Raw genomic sequence first — 20,446 nt, 5'->3', positions numbered from 1 at the left:
GCATTGGGAAAGTAACCTGTGGATAAGACAGTGGTGTAGAGGTTTGCAAGGATGATGAGAAAGGAGAGAGGCCTTCTTTAAGGTGTCGATAAGTAATGCAGTCGTGACTGATGGAAATGTTGAGTTTTTGTGGCGTACTTGTTTTACGTCGCATGCTGTAATTGATGTATTTAATTATGTTTGTGGTATGTTGTCCAAGTACTGGAAACTGTGAGGCAGGTGAGGGACAGTAGTATTTGTACGATTGTGAATGATAGGGAAAAGTGAATAATCAAAATGTAGTTCATCAGGTATGGAAATGATCTCAGAAAGATAGGACGCAAAATAGTTAACTGCACTCAGGTTGTCTGGTAAGGGATGCTTATCGTCTCTGTATTCACTGGTGGTGTTTGAGTGTACCTCAGCCATGAGTCTGCAAGAAGGAGCGGTACATGTAGTAGGATTGTCACAGGAGTAATAAGGCTTGTAATGGGAGGGAGGGTCAGTGAAGATATATGGTCTTGGTAGAAATTTGAGCGAATACAAGGTCTGACAAGGTCTGCTGAAAGAAGGATGCGGCATGAGTGATTCGTCAGGTTGCTGGAAGGAGAAGGAGTTGCTGCCAGCATGGTTTCTATAGATTCCCATTACACCTTCCATTTGGTGCAGGACTAGTCTTGGGTAACTGTTGAAGAGTGGATGGGCTGAATAGGGATGAAGTTGATCATCAGAGATGGTCAGGTGTACAGGTAGCTGATTACTTCCAGTCAGCCGGCCGCGGTGGTCTCGTGGTTCTAGACGCTCAGTCCGGTGCCGCGCGACTGCTATGGTCGCAGGTTCGAATCCTGCCTCGGGCATGGATGTGTGTGATGTTCTTAGGTTAGTTAGGTTTAAGTAGTTCTAAGTTCTAGGGGACTGATGACCACAGCTGTTAAGTCCCATAGTGCTCAGAGCCATTTGAACCATTTTGAACTTTCGTGTCAAGGATTTCTGCATTGAGGAGCCCAAGGACGTTTCTTCTGGGAGTGCTAGTCTTGCAAGATTCGCAGGAGAACTTTTGTGAAATTTGGAAGGTAGGACAAGAGGTACTGGCAAAAGTAAAGCTGTGAGGGTAGATCAGTAGAGCGCTTGCCCACGAAAGGCAAAGGTTCCGAGTCCGAGTCTCAGCCAGCACACAATTTTAATCTAGCAAAAAGTTTCGTTTCAGTGCACGCTTCGCTGCAGATTGAAAATTTCATTCTGGAGGTTAGTTCACAGTAGGACCACTATGGAGATGGTGTTACTTTCTGGACAGGTATGTAGATGGTAGCACAGGTGATGGCTAGGGCCTGGAAAAAGGGGGTAAGGATAAAGTATTTGGTTGGCGTTGTGGCTGAGCATGGATGTTCTTGTGGCCAATTGCAGCTCCCACTCTGGCTAGGGCAAGGTGGTTATCTGTGTGGTGGAGAGTCTAGGGAGTGGTTCAGATGGCGTGATAGGGTTCATTAAGGACGTTGTGTAGGCATAGGATACGCTTTAAAATATGTTTATTAGTGGGGAGAGAGCGAATTTTTGGAACAGGATTTTGTAATGCTGCTACTACAAAGGATAAGATTGGCTTTTCTGGGTGAGGTATGAGGAGGTTTAGATAAGGGCGTCAAGGCATGTGAAGACAAAGTGGACCTGGTTGTAGTATTAGGTACATTGGATGTTGACATGGAAGATGGCACAATGACTAATGGAGTCTTTTGGAGGGCGAGTAGAAGTTGGAACGGATAGATGTTTTGGATGACGATTGTAATGAATTCAGCAGTGACAGTTGGACAGAGGAATTGTTGGGGTGAGTGGAGTATCAGCAGGATGCACTGGAACAGTGAGCTCAGGTTTGGTAGGTTATAGCTTAGCTTTGTATATCACGGAGTAGTTGGAGTGGAAGTCATTGCGGGTGTTGCAGGATAGGGGGAATGCACTGTTTAAGAAATTGGCGGTCTCGGCAGTGGTCTATGTTGGCGGCAGATTCAAAGAAGACACAGACAAGGTGAGTAGGTCCAAAGTCATTATTGATCCAAAGGGCTTTTCAGACTCATAAATCGAGGTGGTTTTTCAATTCAGCTGCCACTTCCTCATCCATGATCTCAATGTCGACCTTTGTGATCACTGCAGTGAGGGTAGGAGAATGGCAGGGATGTTGGGGCTATGCACGCTGGAGTGTATGGTGAGAGGCGTTAAGGAGGCTTTGGGACCAAAGGTAATATATGTAATTTTGGAGAGGAAGTCAGTATGGAAGTTGGGGCTCTGGAGCTTTAGTAATACAGTCTTTTCTTGGGATGATTTGCTGGGTGTGGGGGCTTGGTAAGTATTTTTTGATTTCGAGGGATTTGGGTTGTTGGAGAGGATGGAGATGTGGACAGTAGGAGAAGAAGCTGGAGGAGGTGGAGTTGTGTTGTCAATTCTGTTTGTGGTTTTTCAGATGTGCGATTGGGAGTGATGTCAGTGACCTGATGTTTTATAGGTTTCTTCAAGGTTATTGAAGGGAAGGATGATCGTGGGATGGAGGTAGCAGGATATGACGCTGTTGAGAGTTACATGTGAGTTGTGGCTTAAGAAAGGCTTGTATTGGTCGCTGCAGTGAGGCTCGATGAGGTGATTCTTATGATGTCAACAGTTGCCACTGTACTGTGACACATGTGGCACTGGTTGAGATAGCTGGCGAGTTGTGGCTGAAAGAGAATAGGTATGGGGAGCTGGGTACACTCGGTCCTTTCTACCTTTATTGTTATTTCATCCCTCCATCCATCTGTACCTCTTTCAGGCGGGGGGGCGGGGGGCTGTCAGCTAATTAATAATAAGAAATTAAATGAGACGAAAAACAAGAAACAGGTAGTGGAAGTATTTACATTGAATACCTTTTTAAAGGCGAAAAATAAAATGGAAGTTTTTAGACATGTGATAGATGATTTCTTGCACTAGTGGTTAAAAACAGTCATAATGAAAGACAAAATGAAACACAGTAAGTGCACACTTAAAACATCTGAAATCTTTTGCAGACACACTGATATTTAAAAGAAGCACTTTCGTGTCACTGGAAACTGGAACATCCTGCCATGGGATTGCGAGTCAGTAGTTGAAAGGTAAAAGATTGGCTGTGATGAGGGTAGGACTGATGCATAGCAGCGATGATGTAGGAGTGGCTGTTGGGGCAGAAGAGGGGATGGAGCAGAGAGGGGAATTCGTGATACCAATACTTGTTGGGAAAAAGGAAGTGGGGGAAGAAAGGCAGATATGGAAAATGGGGGGTAAGTAAAAATGGGAAAAGAGGGGATAAGAAGCCATGATAAGGCGGACTGGATGGGGTGAACTTATAGCTGGCAGGATTGCTAAATTTCAGGGCTTGGTTCGTGATCTGGGAGGGCAGATGGTTGAAGTTTCTTTGGGAGGGCATGTGGAGCATGTCTAGTGGAGGATTGGTGAAAAGTGTTGGTAACGGCACAACAGCATATGAGGATTGGAAAGTAGAGGGGAAAGATAAGGTTACTGGAGTCGAGTTTATAGATGGTGTAGATAAGTGTTTAATGTGAGTGAGGAGAGGTAAGAATTTGATGAGGGTAAGGGTAAGATAAAAGGATGCAGAAAGCAAGGCAGACTGCATGGCGTTCCAGTATCTGGAAGGACTGATAGAACTTGGATGGGGCAGAGATGCATGCAACTTTCGCATAACAAGGGATGGAATGGATCAAGGATTTATAGGTTTGGAGGACAGTGGAGGAGTGCAATCCCCAAGCTCAACCAATTAGTAGCATTATTAGTTTTAGTCTACTGTATGCGTTCTGTTGGGTGGTTAGAAGGTGAATTTTCCAAGTTATTTGCTGGTTGATTGTTAGTCCAAGATATTTTAATGTATTAGTTAGGTGGATGAGACAGTCTTAAGTGATAAGACAGAAGTCATGGAGAGGGAAGTCATGGTTGGTGCATCCTATAATTAGTGCCTGGATTTTGGAAGGGTTGATCTTGAGGAGCGATTAGCCACACCAGGAAGTAAACTGACTGAGGTGGATTTGCAGGTATTGTTGGAATTTCTGGAGTGTGGAATACAGTGTGAGGAATATAGCGTCATCAGCATACTGAAGGAAGTGGACTGGTGGAGGTGATTTGGGCATATTGGCTGTTTGGAGGAGATAGAGTAGAGGAGAGATGATGGAGCCTTGGGGCATGCCTGCAGTGGGATGGAAGGTGCGGGAGCTGGTGTTGTTAAAGGTGATAAAGGATGGACGATTAGAGACGAAGGATACAATAAGTCAGACCTAATTAACTGGAAGTGCGTCAGTATGAAAAAGAAAACGAAATGCCATACATGGCCATAGGATTTCCCTACACGCGAATCCAATATCTGTGGCTTTCAGTTTCTTACACACAAAGTAAAACGTTTCTCGAAAAACTACGCCAGCAAGGGAAACTAATTTCATTCAGCTGTATACACACACGTTTTTCAGCAGTTTTCTGCTTTCCTTCATTCCAACTAGGATGTGGACATGATCCTTTGGACGGCAAGACGAAAAAGCCTGCCACTAAGGAAAATTGCGGCAGCGTGTCTCAACAATGAGTCACTGCATATGCAAGGTGAATGCTGTCATGGTCTACATTTCTAGATCTGGCGTCGATCTTTTTTTTGGCCTTTGCACATGATCACTCAACCAGCCTCTGATAGATGATATGCTATAAATTAAAAGGCATATACAATCAAATACGCACGTACACTTATGATTCGCATAGGTGAAATGATCGTATGGCATTTACTGGCCGGGATATCCCCTTCGGGGTTCGGCCGCCGTACTGCAAGTCTTTTTAATTGACGCCACTTCGTCGACTTGATTGTCAATGATAATGAAAATGATGATGAAGGACACACGACACCCAGTCCGCTCCTGGGTATCGAACCCAGGCCTGCTTGCGTAGTTGCCGGTAACGCTACCGCTGCACTACGGAGGCGGACATTCGCAGAGATATCTACGTTAGTTGTAAATATATTAATTATATCCTATTACGAGAAAACTGGCTGAATTATAATGAATTAAAGTTGCTCGCAACGTTTTTCTGTCTGTGTATGAAACCCAACACCAAGAACTACTGTACTTATTTTTAAACGGTTTTGACTAATACGTAGGCTGATTCATGAGGCAGGGTAGTGTACATTATTTATTACTGCCACACCACATATGTCGTCGGGCCGCGCGAATCGGGGTGGGTCACTAGTTTAGTATAAAATGGTATAAAATGATGTTATTATAAAAATGTATCATTTTAAGTCATAAGGAAAAAAAGAGAGTTGTGTGAATATAGACAATGTTTCCCTCGATCAGTACGCGAATGGAATGAGACAGAAAATCGCAAGTACCCCGCGTCACGTGGTGTACAACCGCTTGTAAAAAATGTATATGTAGATGATGTATAAATGACCCTTCGGGACATGGATGAACAATGTACGCAAGTGCCATCGCTCCGTTCACGATTGGAGACACAATACGCTCTTTTGTACTGCACTGATAATGTAGGCGTACTTTTACGGCCATTACGCTGCCAGTTGATGCAGAAAGTAAATAGCCAGATCGGTAGTCGCAGTTTTAATAATGAATTTCAGAGTTACTGATCACATTTACTTATTATGTTAATTACGGGTACTTCTATGCTCTTGCGTACACTGAGAATTCGTATATGACTCCTGCTCTTTCCTTGATACCATCCTTTGTTGAATAATATCATTATCTTACTTGTTGCATATTTTTTAATACAGCTTTATATTCTATCAATGAAGAACTGAAAGCTTTTAAGTTTACGATATCAAAATAAGACTACAGACCACTCTCACTACATACTTTTCTCGGTGACCACTCCAGTGACTATTCGTAAGAAATTTCTGTCATGGCCTTGACGCACTTGCTAATCTACATTCCATAACATAGCGACTTCCTAGTAGTTTCTGTATGACTAATTGAAACTATTTTGTATTAATGTAGGATCTATACAGTATCTTATGCCAGCCGCGGTAGCCGAGCGGTTCTAGGCGCTCAGCCCGGAACCGCGCGACTGCTACGATCGCAGGTTTGAATCCTGCCTCGGGCATGGATGTGTTTGATGTCCTTAGGTTAGTTAGGTTTAAGTCGTTCTAAGTTCTAGGGGACTGGTGACCACAGCTGTTAAGTCCCATAGTGCTCAGAGCCATTTGAACCATTTGAATATCTTGTATTATGTGGGATCTATATAACACAGCAAACAATGCTACGTCTAGTTATATTCGGTTGAATGAATACTGCAAAGAAGCGAGAAGGAGGTAGTTGGCACGAACCAAGGTTAATTTTGAGCATTGAATTACTAAAGTTTATATTTTCTTGTATTGCGATCTGTGTAGCTTTTTTATATCCCCAGCCTCAGAATGAAAATAAGATAAAGCAATACTTACTAGGATACACTGCTCGAGGATACTATGCAGAATTTGTTGACTGTTTTAGTGTCAGGGCTTCAGAAATGAATTGGATCGATGATTAACGAAATGAAGACGTGATAGAACGAATAGGAGAGGAAACTAGTTATATGGACAACTAGGGACAGCCTAAGAAAGAACGAAGGAAGATTAGGGTTTAACGTCCCGCCGACGTCAACGACATTGTAGACGGAGCACAAGCTCGATTGTTTAAAGCGCGGGGAGAGAAATCGGCTGTGTCCTTACAGCGTGGGGAAAGAAACTCGGCGTGTTCTTTCAAAGGGATCGTCACGACATTTTCCCGGAGCGGCTTAGGGAAATCAAGGAAAGCCTAATCTGAATGGTCAGAAGCGGGTTTGAACCATCGTCCTCCCGAATGCGAGTCCACTGCACTAACCACTGTGCCACCTTTCTCGCCGGGACATCCTAGTGGCTGGACTGCTACAGCAGTCATGAAAAATCAACTCGACAATGAAAAAGGAGGAGTAGAGAGAAAACACTGTGAATAAATTTCCGAAGACGTTGAGTTTAGTAGACGCTTAGAGAACCACATAACCTGTGATAGTGACCTGACACAGCAGTTTCACGAGTTCTCCAGTTTTTCGTTACATGACTGCTGCTAACTTTACAGATTGTTTGTAAATCTCTGCCTTTAGGTTTTAAGCACACATGTCGTAAGACTGGACAGTGACGTCCACAAGTGAACTCGACCTCTTCTTCGGATCAACATGGTGGACGATTTGGCCGACTTCAAAACACTGCTTGACTGGATGTCAGACCATGGTTCGAGCCCGGCCGATGTGGCCGAGCGGTTCTAGGCGCTACAGTCTGGAACCGCGCGACCGCTACGGTCGCAGGTTCGAATCCTGCCTCGGGTATGGATGTGTGTGATGTCCTTATGTTAGTTAGGTTTAAGTAGTTCTAAGTTCTAGGGGACTGATGACCTCAGAAGTTAAGTCCCATAGTGCTCAGAGCCATTTGAACCATGGTTAGGGGGTATTACACCACTAAGTCCTCCTGTGGCATCCAGCTGGCTCTCTAGTTATTTTCGACTTCAAGTTCTATCTTCAACCACTCCAAATTTTCTCAGTGGACAATTTTCCCTGTTTTTCAGCCAATAAATCAGGTATTCTTCTATCTTTCTTTGAGTTTACACTCGAACGAACGCCATGTTATTATTCCGATTTTGATTTAATTCTTATTAAGTACTCGTAAATACTGAAACCTTTTGAAGCAAATTAATTTTCCTGCGAATGTGTAACACTTCTCAGCAGATTTTTCGGGACATATAACTATCAGCCCCACTTTAAGCTCTACGGAAGTCCATAGGCAATAGAAATCGTAGACCCTATGCCAAAATAAGTTTTCTCGTACGACCTTACCAAGAAGATACTTTATTAAACAAATAAAATGGAATAAAACAAACGTTAATAAATAATAACGGTCTTACAAAAGTTACAGAAATTAATATATAATATTCCAAAAGATTTTAAATAACTTTTTTATCTGCCGTTGTATTAAACAAAAGCTTTTCTCACATCTTTGAAAATAAAATCTTTCGTAATATCGACAGCGCTTCTGTTATCTAAGACGCCGTTTTCAGTGATCATATTAGAAAATAGTTAATGACAATTTTTGAGAAGCTTTAATTTCAAAATGCTCGGCTGACCAACAATGTCAATGACCATCAGAGATTCATAAACACCTAATGCTGCCAGAGTACAGGTTATTCCAAAATGATATTCACAACTATAATCAGGTGTATTTCAGAAATGGGGATATAGAGGTGTGGTTTTCAGCATAATGTTCACACATACCTAAAGTTCTATTTTCTTTTTTTCTTTTTTTTTTTCATATTAGTTATTGACGAGAATGGCTATACTCCAGCAATTGTCGCATTGTGTGGAATGGTGGATAGAGGGCAAATCTGACATCTTAAGTTCAGCAGAACTTTCGGACACATTACAGCAGAAGCGCCCCATCATCATGTCCGACCATCAGACAGTGGTACACGAGGCTCCGGAAGTGTCATGAAGAGATCGAGTTCTGGACGTCCGAGCACAAGTGATGCAGAGGTGGAGCAGTTGTAAGAAGGCATTTATCCGGAGCCCAACCAGATCAATCCGCCAAGAGTCTCGACAGCTGCAGCTACCACCAACCGGTGCTACGCAAGGGACTGGAGCTTCATGGCTGAGATGCTGCTGCTGCATGCACTTTAACCTGATGGCAGACCAAAGTGTGAAAAACTTGCATCTGAGATTCTGCGTCGCATCGACGATGACCCAGACTATTTGCAAAAGTGATATTCAAGGACGGAGCTTCTTTTTGTGTTTGGCCGGCCGAAGTGGCCGTGCGGTTAAAGGCGCTGCAGTCTGGAACCGTAAGACCGCTACGGTCGCAGGTTCGAATCCTGCCTCGGGCATGGCTGTTTGTGATGTCCTTAGGTTAGTTAGGTTTAACTAGTTCTAAGTTCTAGGGGACTAATGACCTCAGCAGTTGAGTCCCATAGTGCTCAGAGCCACATATTTTTTTTTTTTTTTTTTGTGTTTGCTTGAAGGTAAACCGACACAATGTGAGGATCTAAGGCTCTGAGGACTTCCACCTTAACATGAAAAATGTGCGCGATAGTCCAAAGGTAAACGTGTGGTGTGGTCTGCTTCATGATCGTGTGGTGGCACCGTTGACTTTTTTTTACAGACGTCCCAGTAAACACGATTGTTCATCTGGACATGTAAAAGTTTTCATTCCCATAGGTCGAAGAACTGCATTCTGAAATCAAGCTACAGCAAGATGTAGCCCCTCCTGACTGGGCCTCTATGGTTAGGAAAACTTTGGATGACAGGTTTCCATATCGCTGGACTGGCGGAAGAGGGCCTATTTCCTGACTACCAAGGTTTCCAAACATACCCGATTAGACTAGTTTTTTTTTGGGGGGGGGGGGGAGGCTTTGTGAAGGATACTGTCTACCAGACCCCGATGAGGAACCTGCAGGAACTTCGAACTCGCATCAGAGCTGCAATTGCGCCCGTCAGTGAGGACGTACCAGGCAGGACGAGCGTGTATCTGCCACTTACATTTACATCTACATCTACATACATACACCGCAAACCACCGCACGAAACGTAGTGGAGCGTACTTTGTGCCACTACTAAGTCATTCCCTTTCCTGTTGCACTCGCACATAGAACTAGGGAAAAGCTACGGGCTACATGCGTCCATACAAGCCGTAATTTCTCTCCTTATCTTCCTGATTCTCCGCGAAATGTACATTGGCGGCAGCAGAATGGACAACCACCAGCTGTATGATGGAATGAAGACATTGGAAGTTCTTGCTACACCGGGAATAGAACCCGGATGTCCTGGTTCCTTATCTTTAGGCTACCAGGCACGACTTACGCCCAGATCCAAACTTTATATGTCGCCAACCATGTATCAACAATCTGGACTCGTACGTTCTTTGTGTATATTCCCGCGCAGGGAGACATATTAACTGAAAGTATCTTGCCTGATATTGGCGGATATATACGATATTGCAGCGTCTCTGTTGTTCATAAGTAGGGTACAATGTTCCTTCGGACATACATGATCAGTTTACCAACGTGCACGCGTTTTCATGGACTCGTGTAGCAAATCTTTATCTTCCCTTCTTTTAGTCACTGACAGTTCCATTTGTAATGTTAAAGACTGTAGAAATCCAGAATGAATTTTCACCGCCCAGCGGAGTGCGCACTGATTTGACATTTCGTGTCATAGCAGGACTGTGTGCCAGACCGGGACTCTAACTTGGCACCTTTCCCTTTTGCGAGCAAGTGCTCTAGTGAATGAGGTATCCAAGCGCGACTAATGACGTGCCTTCAGAGCTGCAGCTCCACCAGTACCTCAGTTTCTATCTTCCAAACCACACAGAAGAGAATTGGAGAAATGTTTCTAGAATGAATTTTCTCTCTTCAGAGGAGTCGAGAGAGCACATGGATGCGAAAGGCAAAGGCCGTAGGTCCAAGTCCCAACGCGGCACACTATTTTACTCTGCCAGCAAGTTTCCTATCTAGAAATCGTCAAAGAAGTTCTATAGTTTCATTGTTTCTTTTTGTAAGGATCTGTTAACTTTTGTACAGAGGCCCTAATAACGACTGGGCTCATAAGTCGATACTGAGCTAACGGATTATCCGGCAGTGATAAAAATATTGAGACTAATATTTCCAAGTTAAACCTTTATCTAAAAGAAAAAAGGAACTCAAAACCGGAGTGTTCGCTCATAGACAGACCCAAAGATCTACCTCCTCACCATTTCCTCTCCATACCGTCCATACTTCACAGAGTAATTACAAGAGGTCAATTCGACTTATCTGCCACCTCAGAAACGTCGCCATTATTTTGAAATGAACATTTGTAAGAAATCCCTCTCCGGCATACAGTTTTATATTGCTACAAACGTGCCTCGTAGCTTACTCTCTGCTAAAGAGCGGAAACATGTAGCCTGAAATATTTGAGAAAATGGTATTAAGGGCCGTTTTCAGCAAACAATTCAAGATTTCCTGAATCTTTACAGAAACGAATACACCACGTTCTTTGCCAAACTTAACTACAAACAGTAAAACAGGTTGTGGATGACGGTGTACTACAATTGTGGTGTTTAAAAGTATATCTCGAGACAGGAACAAGTGTCAAGCCAGGTAGCACACTAATTAGCGCAAAAAGAGAAAAAGGTAACATACTTACTAGAAGAGTAGCCTAAGCGGTGTTTAGTCTGGTTCAAGGTCAACGGGAAGTACCCTATAGATTTTGATGAGTGGGTTTATGAGTATCAAAACGTGTGACATAAATGGCCGTAACTTTGGACTGTATTGGCTTAGTTTACATTTTATTACACCGCCAAGAGATTATAGACCATAATGCCTGACATAAATTTCAACTTGATGCGTTTCCCCGTTCCTGAGAAGAAGCGTTTTTAGCAGTTGGACAGACAGACAGACAGAGACAGACGGAATGTCGGACAATAAAGTCACTCTATAAGGGTTCTGTTTTACCGGTTGAGGTACAGAAACCTCAATAGTAAGTACAGTGTTTATTATTTAAAAGGTAATAGCGATAATTCTCAATACATTTATCCTACTGTGAGACAACACGGCAAGTGCCTTCGTGGAAAAATATTTGCCGTTGCCTGCGGAACCATGACTGCATCCAGGAGCACCTCTTCACCCGAAGTAAATAGGTGGCCGCGAATATCTTTCTTCAGGGCTTCTGTAGAGTGGGTTATTTGGACTACGCTGCAGAAGTTTCGCTGGAAAGCCCTTACACATCCTCCATAAAGTCTCCATCTCTCTCTCTATGCGATTTCCATATCTCTGTTTCCCTGTAAAAAGACATTCGTGGCCACCGATTTACTTCAGACGATGAGGTGGGAAGCCTGGTCACAATCATGGCTACCTGGGCAACCGAAAACATCTTTTCGAGGAGACATTGACCGCTTTGTCTCGCTATATATGTTAACAGTTGCAGCGAGGACCTTTGAAATAATAAACAGTTTACTTACTGTCCTTACATTTGCCTCGTTTTCATTTGTTGCTCCATACACACTGGAAATAGAACGTGTCATCCAGTAGTAAACTTGTGATGCAGTTTAATTTGTATTCCGGATATTAAAAGACCAGAAGTATTAAGGAATTGAATAGAAAAAATAATAGCAATGTGTGTATAGATAGAATATTGAAGGTGGTAGGGAAATAATTGTAACTAACAGTTGAATCACATAACGGTAATATCATACACTGAAATTGCATAAATATCCTCAAACGATCTTTAGCAGCAAGCAACGTTACTTCTCTTCAGTTTTCCACTGGGTCACAGAAAGCAAATTCTCTTGGTCCCAGACGAGCACTATGAGACACAAGAGGAAGAAAGATTTTCTTTATAAAGTTCGCAGTTCGCTCTTCTTGTTGAGTTCTTATCGGAAGACAGGTGAAGACGAGGCAGTTATAGTTACCAACTATTTCTTTTCCGAACTCACAGTGGCACATCTCTCGACGTCTACGAAGACGCAAATGACTTGGAAGCTTATCACACGTCAGCGAATACCTATGAAGTTTAACACGCTTTTTCTGCTATAGTTTGTTTTGTGGAACGAAAATGTTAGTGGGCTCTTGTCCTGAACTGCAGTAAAATTGTCTCCGAACCGTCTTGACATGTTTCAGTCTTCTAGCGGGAGTCATTTAATGAGTGATTTAATAAAGTTACAAAACTCAGCGGGAGATAATGTGCTCTTACGTCTACTTCAGAACTGTATCTGACTCTACGGCGTAGATGACGGACGGCGGCAACGCGGGTGGCGTTGGTTCACAGCGCACGCGTGTACGCAGCGCGAGAAAGCTGCGAGTTTTCGCGCGCGAATTTAGGCGTCGGGAGAAATTTTTGACAGCGCCGATTGCGGTGGCGACGACGACGCTAGACGGCGGTGGGGAACGTGAAAGGGAGAGGAAAGAGGGGGGGAGGGAGGGAGGAGACAGGGCACAACGCTGCGTGTAGGAGTAAGGAGAGTGGGGGCTCACATATAAAGCGAGGGGGCGGCGAGCCCACGCAAATAGCCTCACCGTCATTCAGTGCCGCGACACGCTCTCAGACGCCATGGGGATCTACCGCGCATTGACGGTAAGTGCCACAATCGTATCGTCGCTGGAGGCTGTGGTACACGCGTTCGTAGTTGTAACAGACGAAATCGCGACCTCATCGTCACGTCATTCAACGCTGTCGTTACAATATTACCTTCTTCATTTGTTCGCACCAAACTATCGCTCAGAATCTCCTCCGTTCTTCATTCTGTTAACTTCACAGCTAGTTATTTGTTTCACTGTTGCTGCATGCAAGGTCACCAGTTATGCATATTTCCTTCATTTCTGTTATCTCCTGCTTCTACGCCAGTGGTTTCCAACCTGCGGGTAATTACCCTCTGAGGAGTAAAATAAAATTTTATGTGGAATGAAAATCAAACTATCCGATTCTGTGTCAGTCACGAAACTAAATTTTTTTCAAAAGATTATTACTATTATCACAATTTTGTAAGACTCTAATATTGATAATATAAGTTATCAATAATTGCTTTTTCCCAGTTAGTAGCTTAATGCGGCGGAAAGTCACAGGTTCCTCACATAACCCACCTACTACATACATATGTTGTGCTTTGTACCGACATCGCTGATGATAAAAGTAAGACATATATGCAACAAATGCTCAAAAAGATATCTTCTCCAAGTTGTAGATAGTACCTGCAGTAGTCCAGAAATTGCTTCATTACGAGCTTCGAAACAGCTAAATGGATTAACTGCTAACACGACACAGCAGTAACTACATAAGGACTGTACACAATTTTATTATTATTTTAGAGTGTTTAGACACAAACCACAAACAGCCCGAAGTCGTTCGATTTCTGCCAGTTCAGAAATAAGGAGTGCAGCAGTGAAGTGATTTACGAATAGTATGCATAGTGCACACATGTGAAATTGTTTGGTTTTAAATGGGGTTACAGTGTGTTGGTCAAGCAAGTGTCGCAATTGGGAGGAGTAATGCAGAGGAAGCATGTTGTGTAATAAGTGTGTACCGTCTCAATGGATAGTTAGTTATCTTTCCCGAGAAGGAGTTGTGGGCAGCACTTGCGATGCCCCACGAATTCCTTCGTCATTCATTGTAACACACACACGTACACTCACACGCATACATACACACATGCATGTGCACCAACAAACTAAACATCATTCATATCTCACCACTTTAAAAATAAAAGTGTTCCAACAAAAGTCTTTCGTTCTACAGTTTAGCTATGTGCGAAAGTTGCTAAAAATGTGGTGATGGGAGGGGGGGGGGGGGCAGCAGATGGCAGGGGGAGCTAATGTCTGATTGCTCTCAGGGGTAATGGTCTAACAAAGTATCTACCCTCTTCAACCCTCCGTAAAGTGCTTGTCAGGCGATACTTTTCATTGTTGTACTACGTGTCCTGTTTATCTTGACCACCTCAAATCATTTTTTGTACAGAAGCAAAGTATCAAACGTATCGAACAAATGTTATTTAGCTGCCAGGAAGACATCAAACAGTGTGACTGCCATTTTTGTATCTCTGTCCATTACGGAGATATGAAGAGCAATACGTCTATTTTTAAAAACCACCCTATACTGTTTATTCAACAGTCCACTACTTCTCGTCAAGAACTGTTCAGAAACGTCTCACACTGTACCATTTAAATCTGCGCCAGTGCTCCGCAAGCCACCTGACGGTGTTCAGTGGAGTTTACTTCTGGTACCACCATCCCTAATAAACTCGCAAATGACGCTTGGAAGGACTGACTATCGATAAGCCTCTCTATTAGCTCTAATTTCTCTAATTTTCTCGTCGTGGTCGTTTCGCGAGATGTATGTGGGAGGACATGAAATGTTGTCCGACTCTTTGCGGCAAGTACTCTTTAGAAATTTTAGTAGTAAACCTCTCCAAAATGCATAACGCCTCTCATGTTGCGTCTGCCACTGTGTCTGTTGAGTATGACGTTATTAAAAACTTATCACAAAACTGACTGACTCTCCTATACTAGCAGACAGTGCCGATATCCGGGATAACGTAAGTCGCTCATTTGCTGGAGCTGACAGTAAATAAATAGAAACGCAAGGAAAGTGCATGCCGGTCAACACTAAACCGTCTTCAGTTGAAGGTTTATGTGAGTACTTTGTACACCAATGAAGAGAAGGTAGAAATTTACTCATATACGGTGAATGTAAGTTAACAGAGCAGTAATTGCAATATTATTTTCTTATTTACAATATAGCTACGTGTAGCAAAGTACCGCAGCACTTTTAAAAGATATCGTACTCAGGTACTTGCACTGTGTGGTACTACAGGAAATTCAAAGTCAGTTTTGTGTTACGTATTTAATAACGTCATCTTTACGCGAACGGTACGCTGTGGTACGTTTCGAACAACTTTTAAGAATTGGATTACCGAAGAAAGTATAGGATGCTGCTTTTAAACAAGACGTATTGCAGTTAATGTCTTCGTAACGAACGAAATTAAGGAATCATACTGATTATATTACCCTGATAGTTAAACAACATTTGCTCGTTTTTTTTTTGGTTGTTTTTTTTTCTGGAAAAAAGTGGTCAACTTAATTGGAATACTGTATATTACTTTTTGTTCACTTTGCATTCAGAAACAAAGCACGTCAATAAAGACTCTGGGCCTCCTGCTGTAAAAACACTATGTATTCATCGAGATGCGAAATTCCTTATGAGACTGACGTTCGCAGGTCATGGTTATTTTTCGAGGTAACCGCAAGTGCATTTTCAGGTAGCTAGTACAAGTCAGAATTATGAGTGCGAAAGTTTGGCGAATGGAAGGCTCACAGGATCTCAAGTGAAACACGTTATACTGATTACGGCGATTGCTCCAAGTGAGATAAGTGTCGACGGAACGTAGGAAGTGGAAGTGCAATGAAAGGAAACAAGTTAATTAAAGAATACAGGGGAAGGTAATATAACGAGGCTCTATGAATGAACGGAAGTGTAGTGGCTGAAGTATAGCGGCGATGAACAATCGCGCATGTCAAGATTCAGCTAGTTTCACGCGAAATATTGCGGAGTGAAACAACCGGAATGGAAGTAGTGTCGTAAAGATAGTAAAAAGTGAAAAGTGTGAGTGTAACTGAAATATTGATAGGCTGAAAATGTTATCTAACAAACAGTGACTTTAACTGGAAGACCTTCTTACTAATTACTAACCGTAACCATTACCATTACACTAGCTATCAAATTTTGACATAAATATGTCGAGAGAACTCTATCAAAAGATCGAAACAGGGACGTACGATTCGTAACTGGCACATTGTCACAGTTCTTAATCTCTTCTTGTTCTCATGTATGTAATTGCATTGAGTAACTAGTCCGTCGGTTCTTGGTAAAATACATTATGAATGAAACACGCCCAGCACTAGTGTAATATTCTACAATTGTACGAGGGTAATCCCAAAAGTAAGGTCTCCTATTTTTTATAAGTACATAGACCTGTTTATTCCTACAATGGTTTGCATCAGTTTACAGCTTGAACATTTAGCTATTTTTCTACATAATTATCATTTCTGTCGATGCATTTTTGTAGTCGCTGTCGCAGTCTCAGCTCGCCGCTATGCTGTTCAGAAAGTTATGAACCTCTTCTTTCAGCTCGTGGTCGGAGCTGAATCGCTTTCCGGCCAAGTGTTCTTTTAACCTAGGGAACAGGTGATAGTCACTGGGCGCCAAGTCAGGACTGTAGGGTGGGTGGGTGATTATGTTCCACTGAAACTGTTGCAGGAGAGCAACGGGTTGCTGAGCGATATGTGGGCGAGCCTTGTTATGGAGAATGTGTACGCCCTTCCTCAGCATGCCTCTTCTCCGGTTCTGAATTGCGCGTTTGAGTTTTTTCAGTCTCACAGTACCTGTCAGCGTTAACTGTGGTCCCAGTAGGCATAAAGTCGACCAACAATACCCCTTTCCGATCCCAAAAAACGGTTGTCATGACTTTACCGGCTGACTCTGTTTGCTTGAATTTCCGCGGCTTCGGCGAAGAAGGACGCCGCCACTGACGTCATTGTTGCTTGCTCTCAGATGTAAAGTGGTATGCCCAAGTTTCGTCACCCGTGACAGTTGAGTCCAGAAAGTAGTTCTGTTCGGCTGCAAGGCGGTGAAGAAATGCTCAGGAAGCATCAACTCGTTGCCGCATGTGGTCCTCAGTCAGCGTGCACGGCACCCATCTTGCGAACACCTTCCGGTAGTTCAATGTTTCCGTTAAAATTCTGTGAGGGGTGCTTCGGGAAACCTCAGGAACCAACGTGCAGAGATCATTCAGGGTGATCCGCCGATATTCATGCATGCATTGTGTCCTCAGAAACTGACGGTCTCCCGATGCTTTGTTCGTCGTGAATTTCGGTCCGATCAGCTGCAAACTCTCTACACTATTTACGAGCATTTTTGACATACATGCACGACTCACGGTACACTTCCGTCGACTGGCGTTCAAAGACCGAATAACTGCGAGCAATTCGCACTTGGCGCGAACATCCAACGGGAGCTCCATTCTCAACGGCTGCCAAGCCAAGACTGAGCGCCTCAGCGCGGTGTGCGCATGTTTACACACAGCGCGTGAAGCACTCTTCATAACAGTGTGACCAACTGCCATACAAACAGAGTTCTGTACTTATAAAAAAATAGGAAACCTTACTTTTGGAATTATCCTCGTAGAATATTTGTTTCATTTATAACATGTATGAAACAAGCAAGTAGTTACGGAGGGCTTATTTAAATTTGCAACCGCCAAATGAACATTTTAAGTGTAGAGGTAGGAGGGGGAGTATTACTCTGTCACTAATATAATTTTATGTTTACGGTGCCTATGGTCGTGAAACGGCAGGAGAGGGAGGGGGAGGACGGACTTAAGTAAATTCGTAGACATTATATTCAAAACCAGTTCTTGCAATTTTCTAAGTAGGTTTTCGTGATATATTGGAAACTATTCCTCACTTGTTCACCAAGTTTTCGAAACTTCGTGCTGGTCTTTCTTTGGGGTATGTTCGATAATATTCATAAGTTCGTATTGACAGGAGTTCCACACACTTGGGTAGTATTTCAGTACAGACTGTATAAGTGTTTTGTTTTAGTGTGCGAACTTCTTTAGAGATTACCTTCAGTCCTGTAGTTTCCTGACACCTTTTAGCTATAACTGTACTTAATTACACTGATCAGGCAGAACAGTTTGACCAACTACCTAATAGCTGGAATGTCCACCTTTGGCACGGATAACATTATCGACGCGTCGCAGCATGGAAGCAAGAGACCTTTGTACGCCTCTGGAGGGCTCTGGCACCGTATCTACACACACAAGTCACCTAATTCCCGTACATTCCGGGTAGGGGAGTGACTCTGACGCCACGTTCAGTCACATTCCAGATGTGTTCGATCGCTTCAGATGAGACTTGTTGGCGGGCCAGCACATCGATTAGAACTCGCCACTGTGTTTCTCGAACAACTCCATCACCTGGCCATGTGAAATGGAGCATTATCTTGTTGAAAAATGCCACTGCTGTCGGAAAACATGATCGTCATGAAGGGGTGTACATGGTCTTCAACCAGTGTACGATACACCAAGGCAGCCATGGTGCCTTGCCTAGCTCCAATCGATCCATGGGTGCCCACGTGAATGTTCCACAGAGCATAATGGGGCTGCCGTCAGCTTATCTCCGTCCAGCAGTGTCAAGGAGCTGCTCCCCTGGAAGACGACGGATTCTCGTCCTCCCATCGGCATGATGAAGAAGGTATCGGGTTCATCAGACCATGAAACGTTCTCCAACTGCACCAACTACCAATACCGATGGTCACGCTGCCATTTCAGTCGTAGTTGCCGATGTCGTGGTGTTAACATTCGCGCATGCATAGATCTTCGGCTGCGGAGCATTGAAGTCTGATGCTAGTTTCGCCGTCCATCCCGTTTTACCACTCTGTCCAGCCAACGACTTCCGACGCCTGTAATGAGGGGTTGAGAGGTGACTGCCCAAACCCACGACGTCTAGAACGTCACGTGTTGAACATACCACAGCACTCCTCGAACATCCGACAAGTCGTGCAGTTTCCGAAATGCTCGTGCCAAGCCTCCACGCTGTCACAAATGGTTCAAATGGCTCTGAGCACTATGGGACTTAACTTCTGAGGTCATCAGTCCCCTAGAACTTAGAACTACTTAAACCTAATTAACCTAAGGACATCACACACGTCCATGCCCGAGGCAGGATTTGAACTTGCGACCGTAGCGGTGGCGCGGTTCCAGACTGTAGCGCCTAGAACCGCTAGGCCACTCCGGCCGGCCCAGGCTGTCACAGTCTGTCGTCTGTCCAACTCAGCTAAATCGCGCGTCTTTACCATTCTACACACGACCAGCGCGCTAACTGGTACTACATGCACCGCGTGTGTGTCTGACTACCAGTCAGCCTCACAAGGTGACTCTCCTATAGCGTGGACAGGTTTATATCGATAGTAGGACGGTAGTCATCATGTTATGGCTGAGCAATGTGTCTCTCTGTACTTTGTTAATCACAGGTATTAAGAATGAGATGACTCATTAACCGTGCAGTTATAAGTTATTGCACATAAAATTTGGAGAAATAAAAATTTTACGGTATTTATGCTAGGACTCAGCCACCAATTATCGTACCGAATTTATGTTTTGTTCAGATATTTCTGAAAACTAACACAAAATTTTAAAAGGCAACATTTACTCATAAATGAGAATATCATTTGCTGAGATTCTGACGTCACAACTTATATTATCTGTTAAGCCAGCGACATACACTGAAGCGCCAAAGAAACTGATATATGGGTATTCAAATACAGAGGTATGTCAACAGGCAGAATACTGCACTGCCGTCGGCAACGCCTATATAAGACAACAAGTGTCTGGCGCAGTTGTTAGGTCGGTTAATGCTGCTACAATGGCAGCTTATGAAGATTTAAGTGCGTTTGTATGTGGTGTTACAGTCGTCTCACGATCGATAGGACACAACCTCTCCGAGGTAGCGATGAAGTGGCGATTTTCGCGTACGACCATTTCACGAGTGTACCGCCATTATCAGGAATCCGGTAAAACATCAAATGTCCGACATCACTGCGGCCGGAAGAAGATCGTGCAAAATCGGGACCAACGATGACTGAAGAGAATCGTTCAACGTGACAGACGTGCAATCCTTTCGCAAATTGCTCCAGATTTCAAAGCTGAGCCATCAACAAGTGTCAGTGTGCGAACCATTCAACTATACATCATCAATATAGGCTTTCGGAGCCAAAGGACCGCTCGTGTACCCTTGATGACTGCACGACACAATGCCTCACGCCTCGGCTGGACCCGTCAACACAGACATTGAATTGTTATTAACTGTAAACATGTTGCCTGGTCGGACGAGTCTCGTTTCAAATTATATTGAACGGAAGGGCGTGTACGGGTATGGAGACAACCTCATGA

The 20,446-nt window shown here is 43.6% G+C and overlaps 1 protein-coding gene across 1 annotated transcript in view; it reads left to right on the top strand.

Annotated features, from left to right (window-relative positions):
* Positions 1-13,024: 13,024 nt before the first annotated feature.
* Positions 13,025-20,446, top strand: part of LOC124545067 (cuticle protein 19.8-like) — an 83,069-nt gene continuing 75,647 nt past the window's right edge. Inside the window, exon 1 of the mRNA XM_047123865.1 lies at positions 13,025-13,077. Within this exon, the coding sequence (XP_046979821.1) occupies positions 13,054-13,077 (24 nt within the window). The 5' untranslated portion in view covers positions 13,025-13,053. The remainder of the gene's footprint in view (positions 13,078-20,446) is intronic.

Source organism: Schistocerca americana, chromosome 8 (genome assembly GCF_021461395.2).
Source record: "Schistocerca americana isolate TAMUIC-IGC-003095 chromosome 8, iqSchAmer2.1, whole genome shotgun sequence".
Taxonomy (NCBI): domain Eukaryota; kingdom Metazoa; phylum Arthropoda; class Insecta; order Orthoptera; family Acrididae; genus Schistocerca; species Schistocerca americana.
This window is presented reverse-complemented; position numbering and strand designations above follow the sequence as displayed.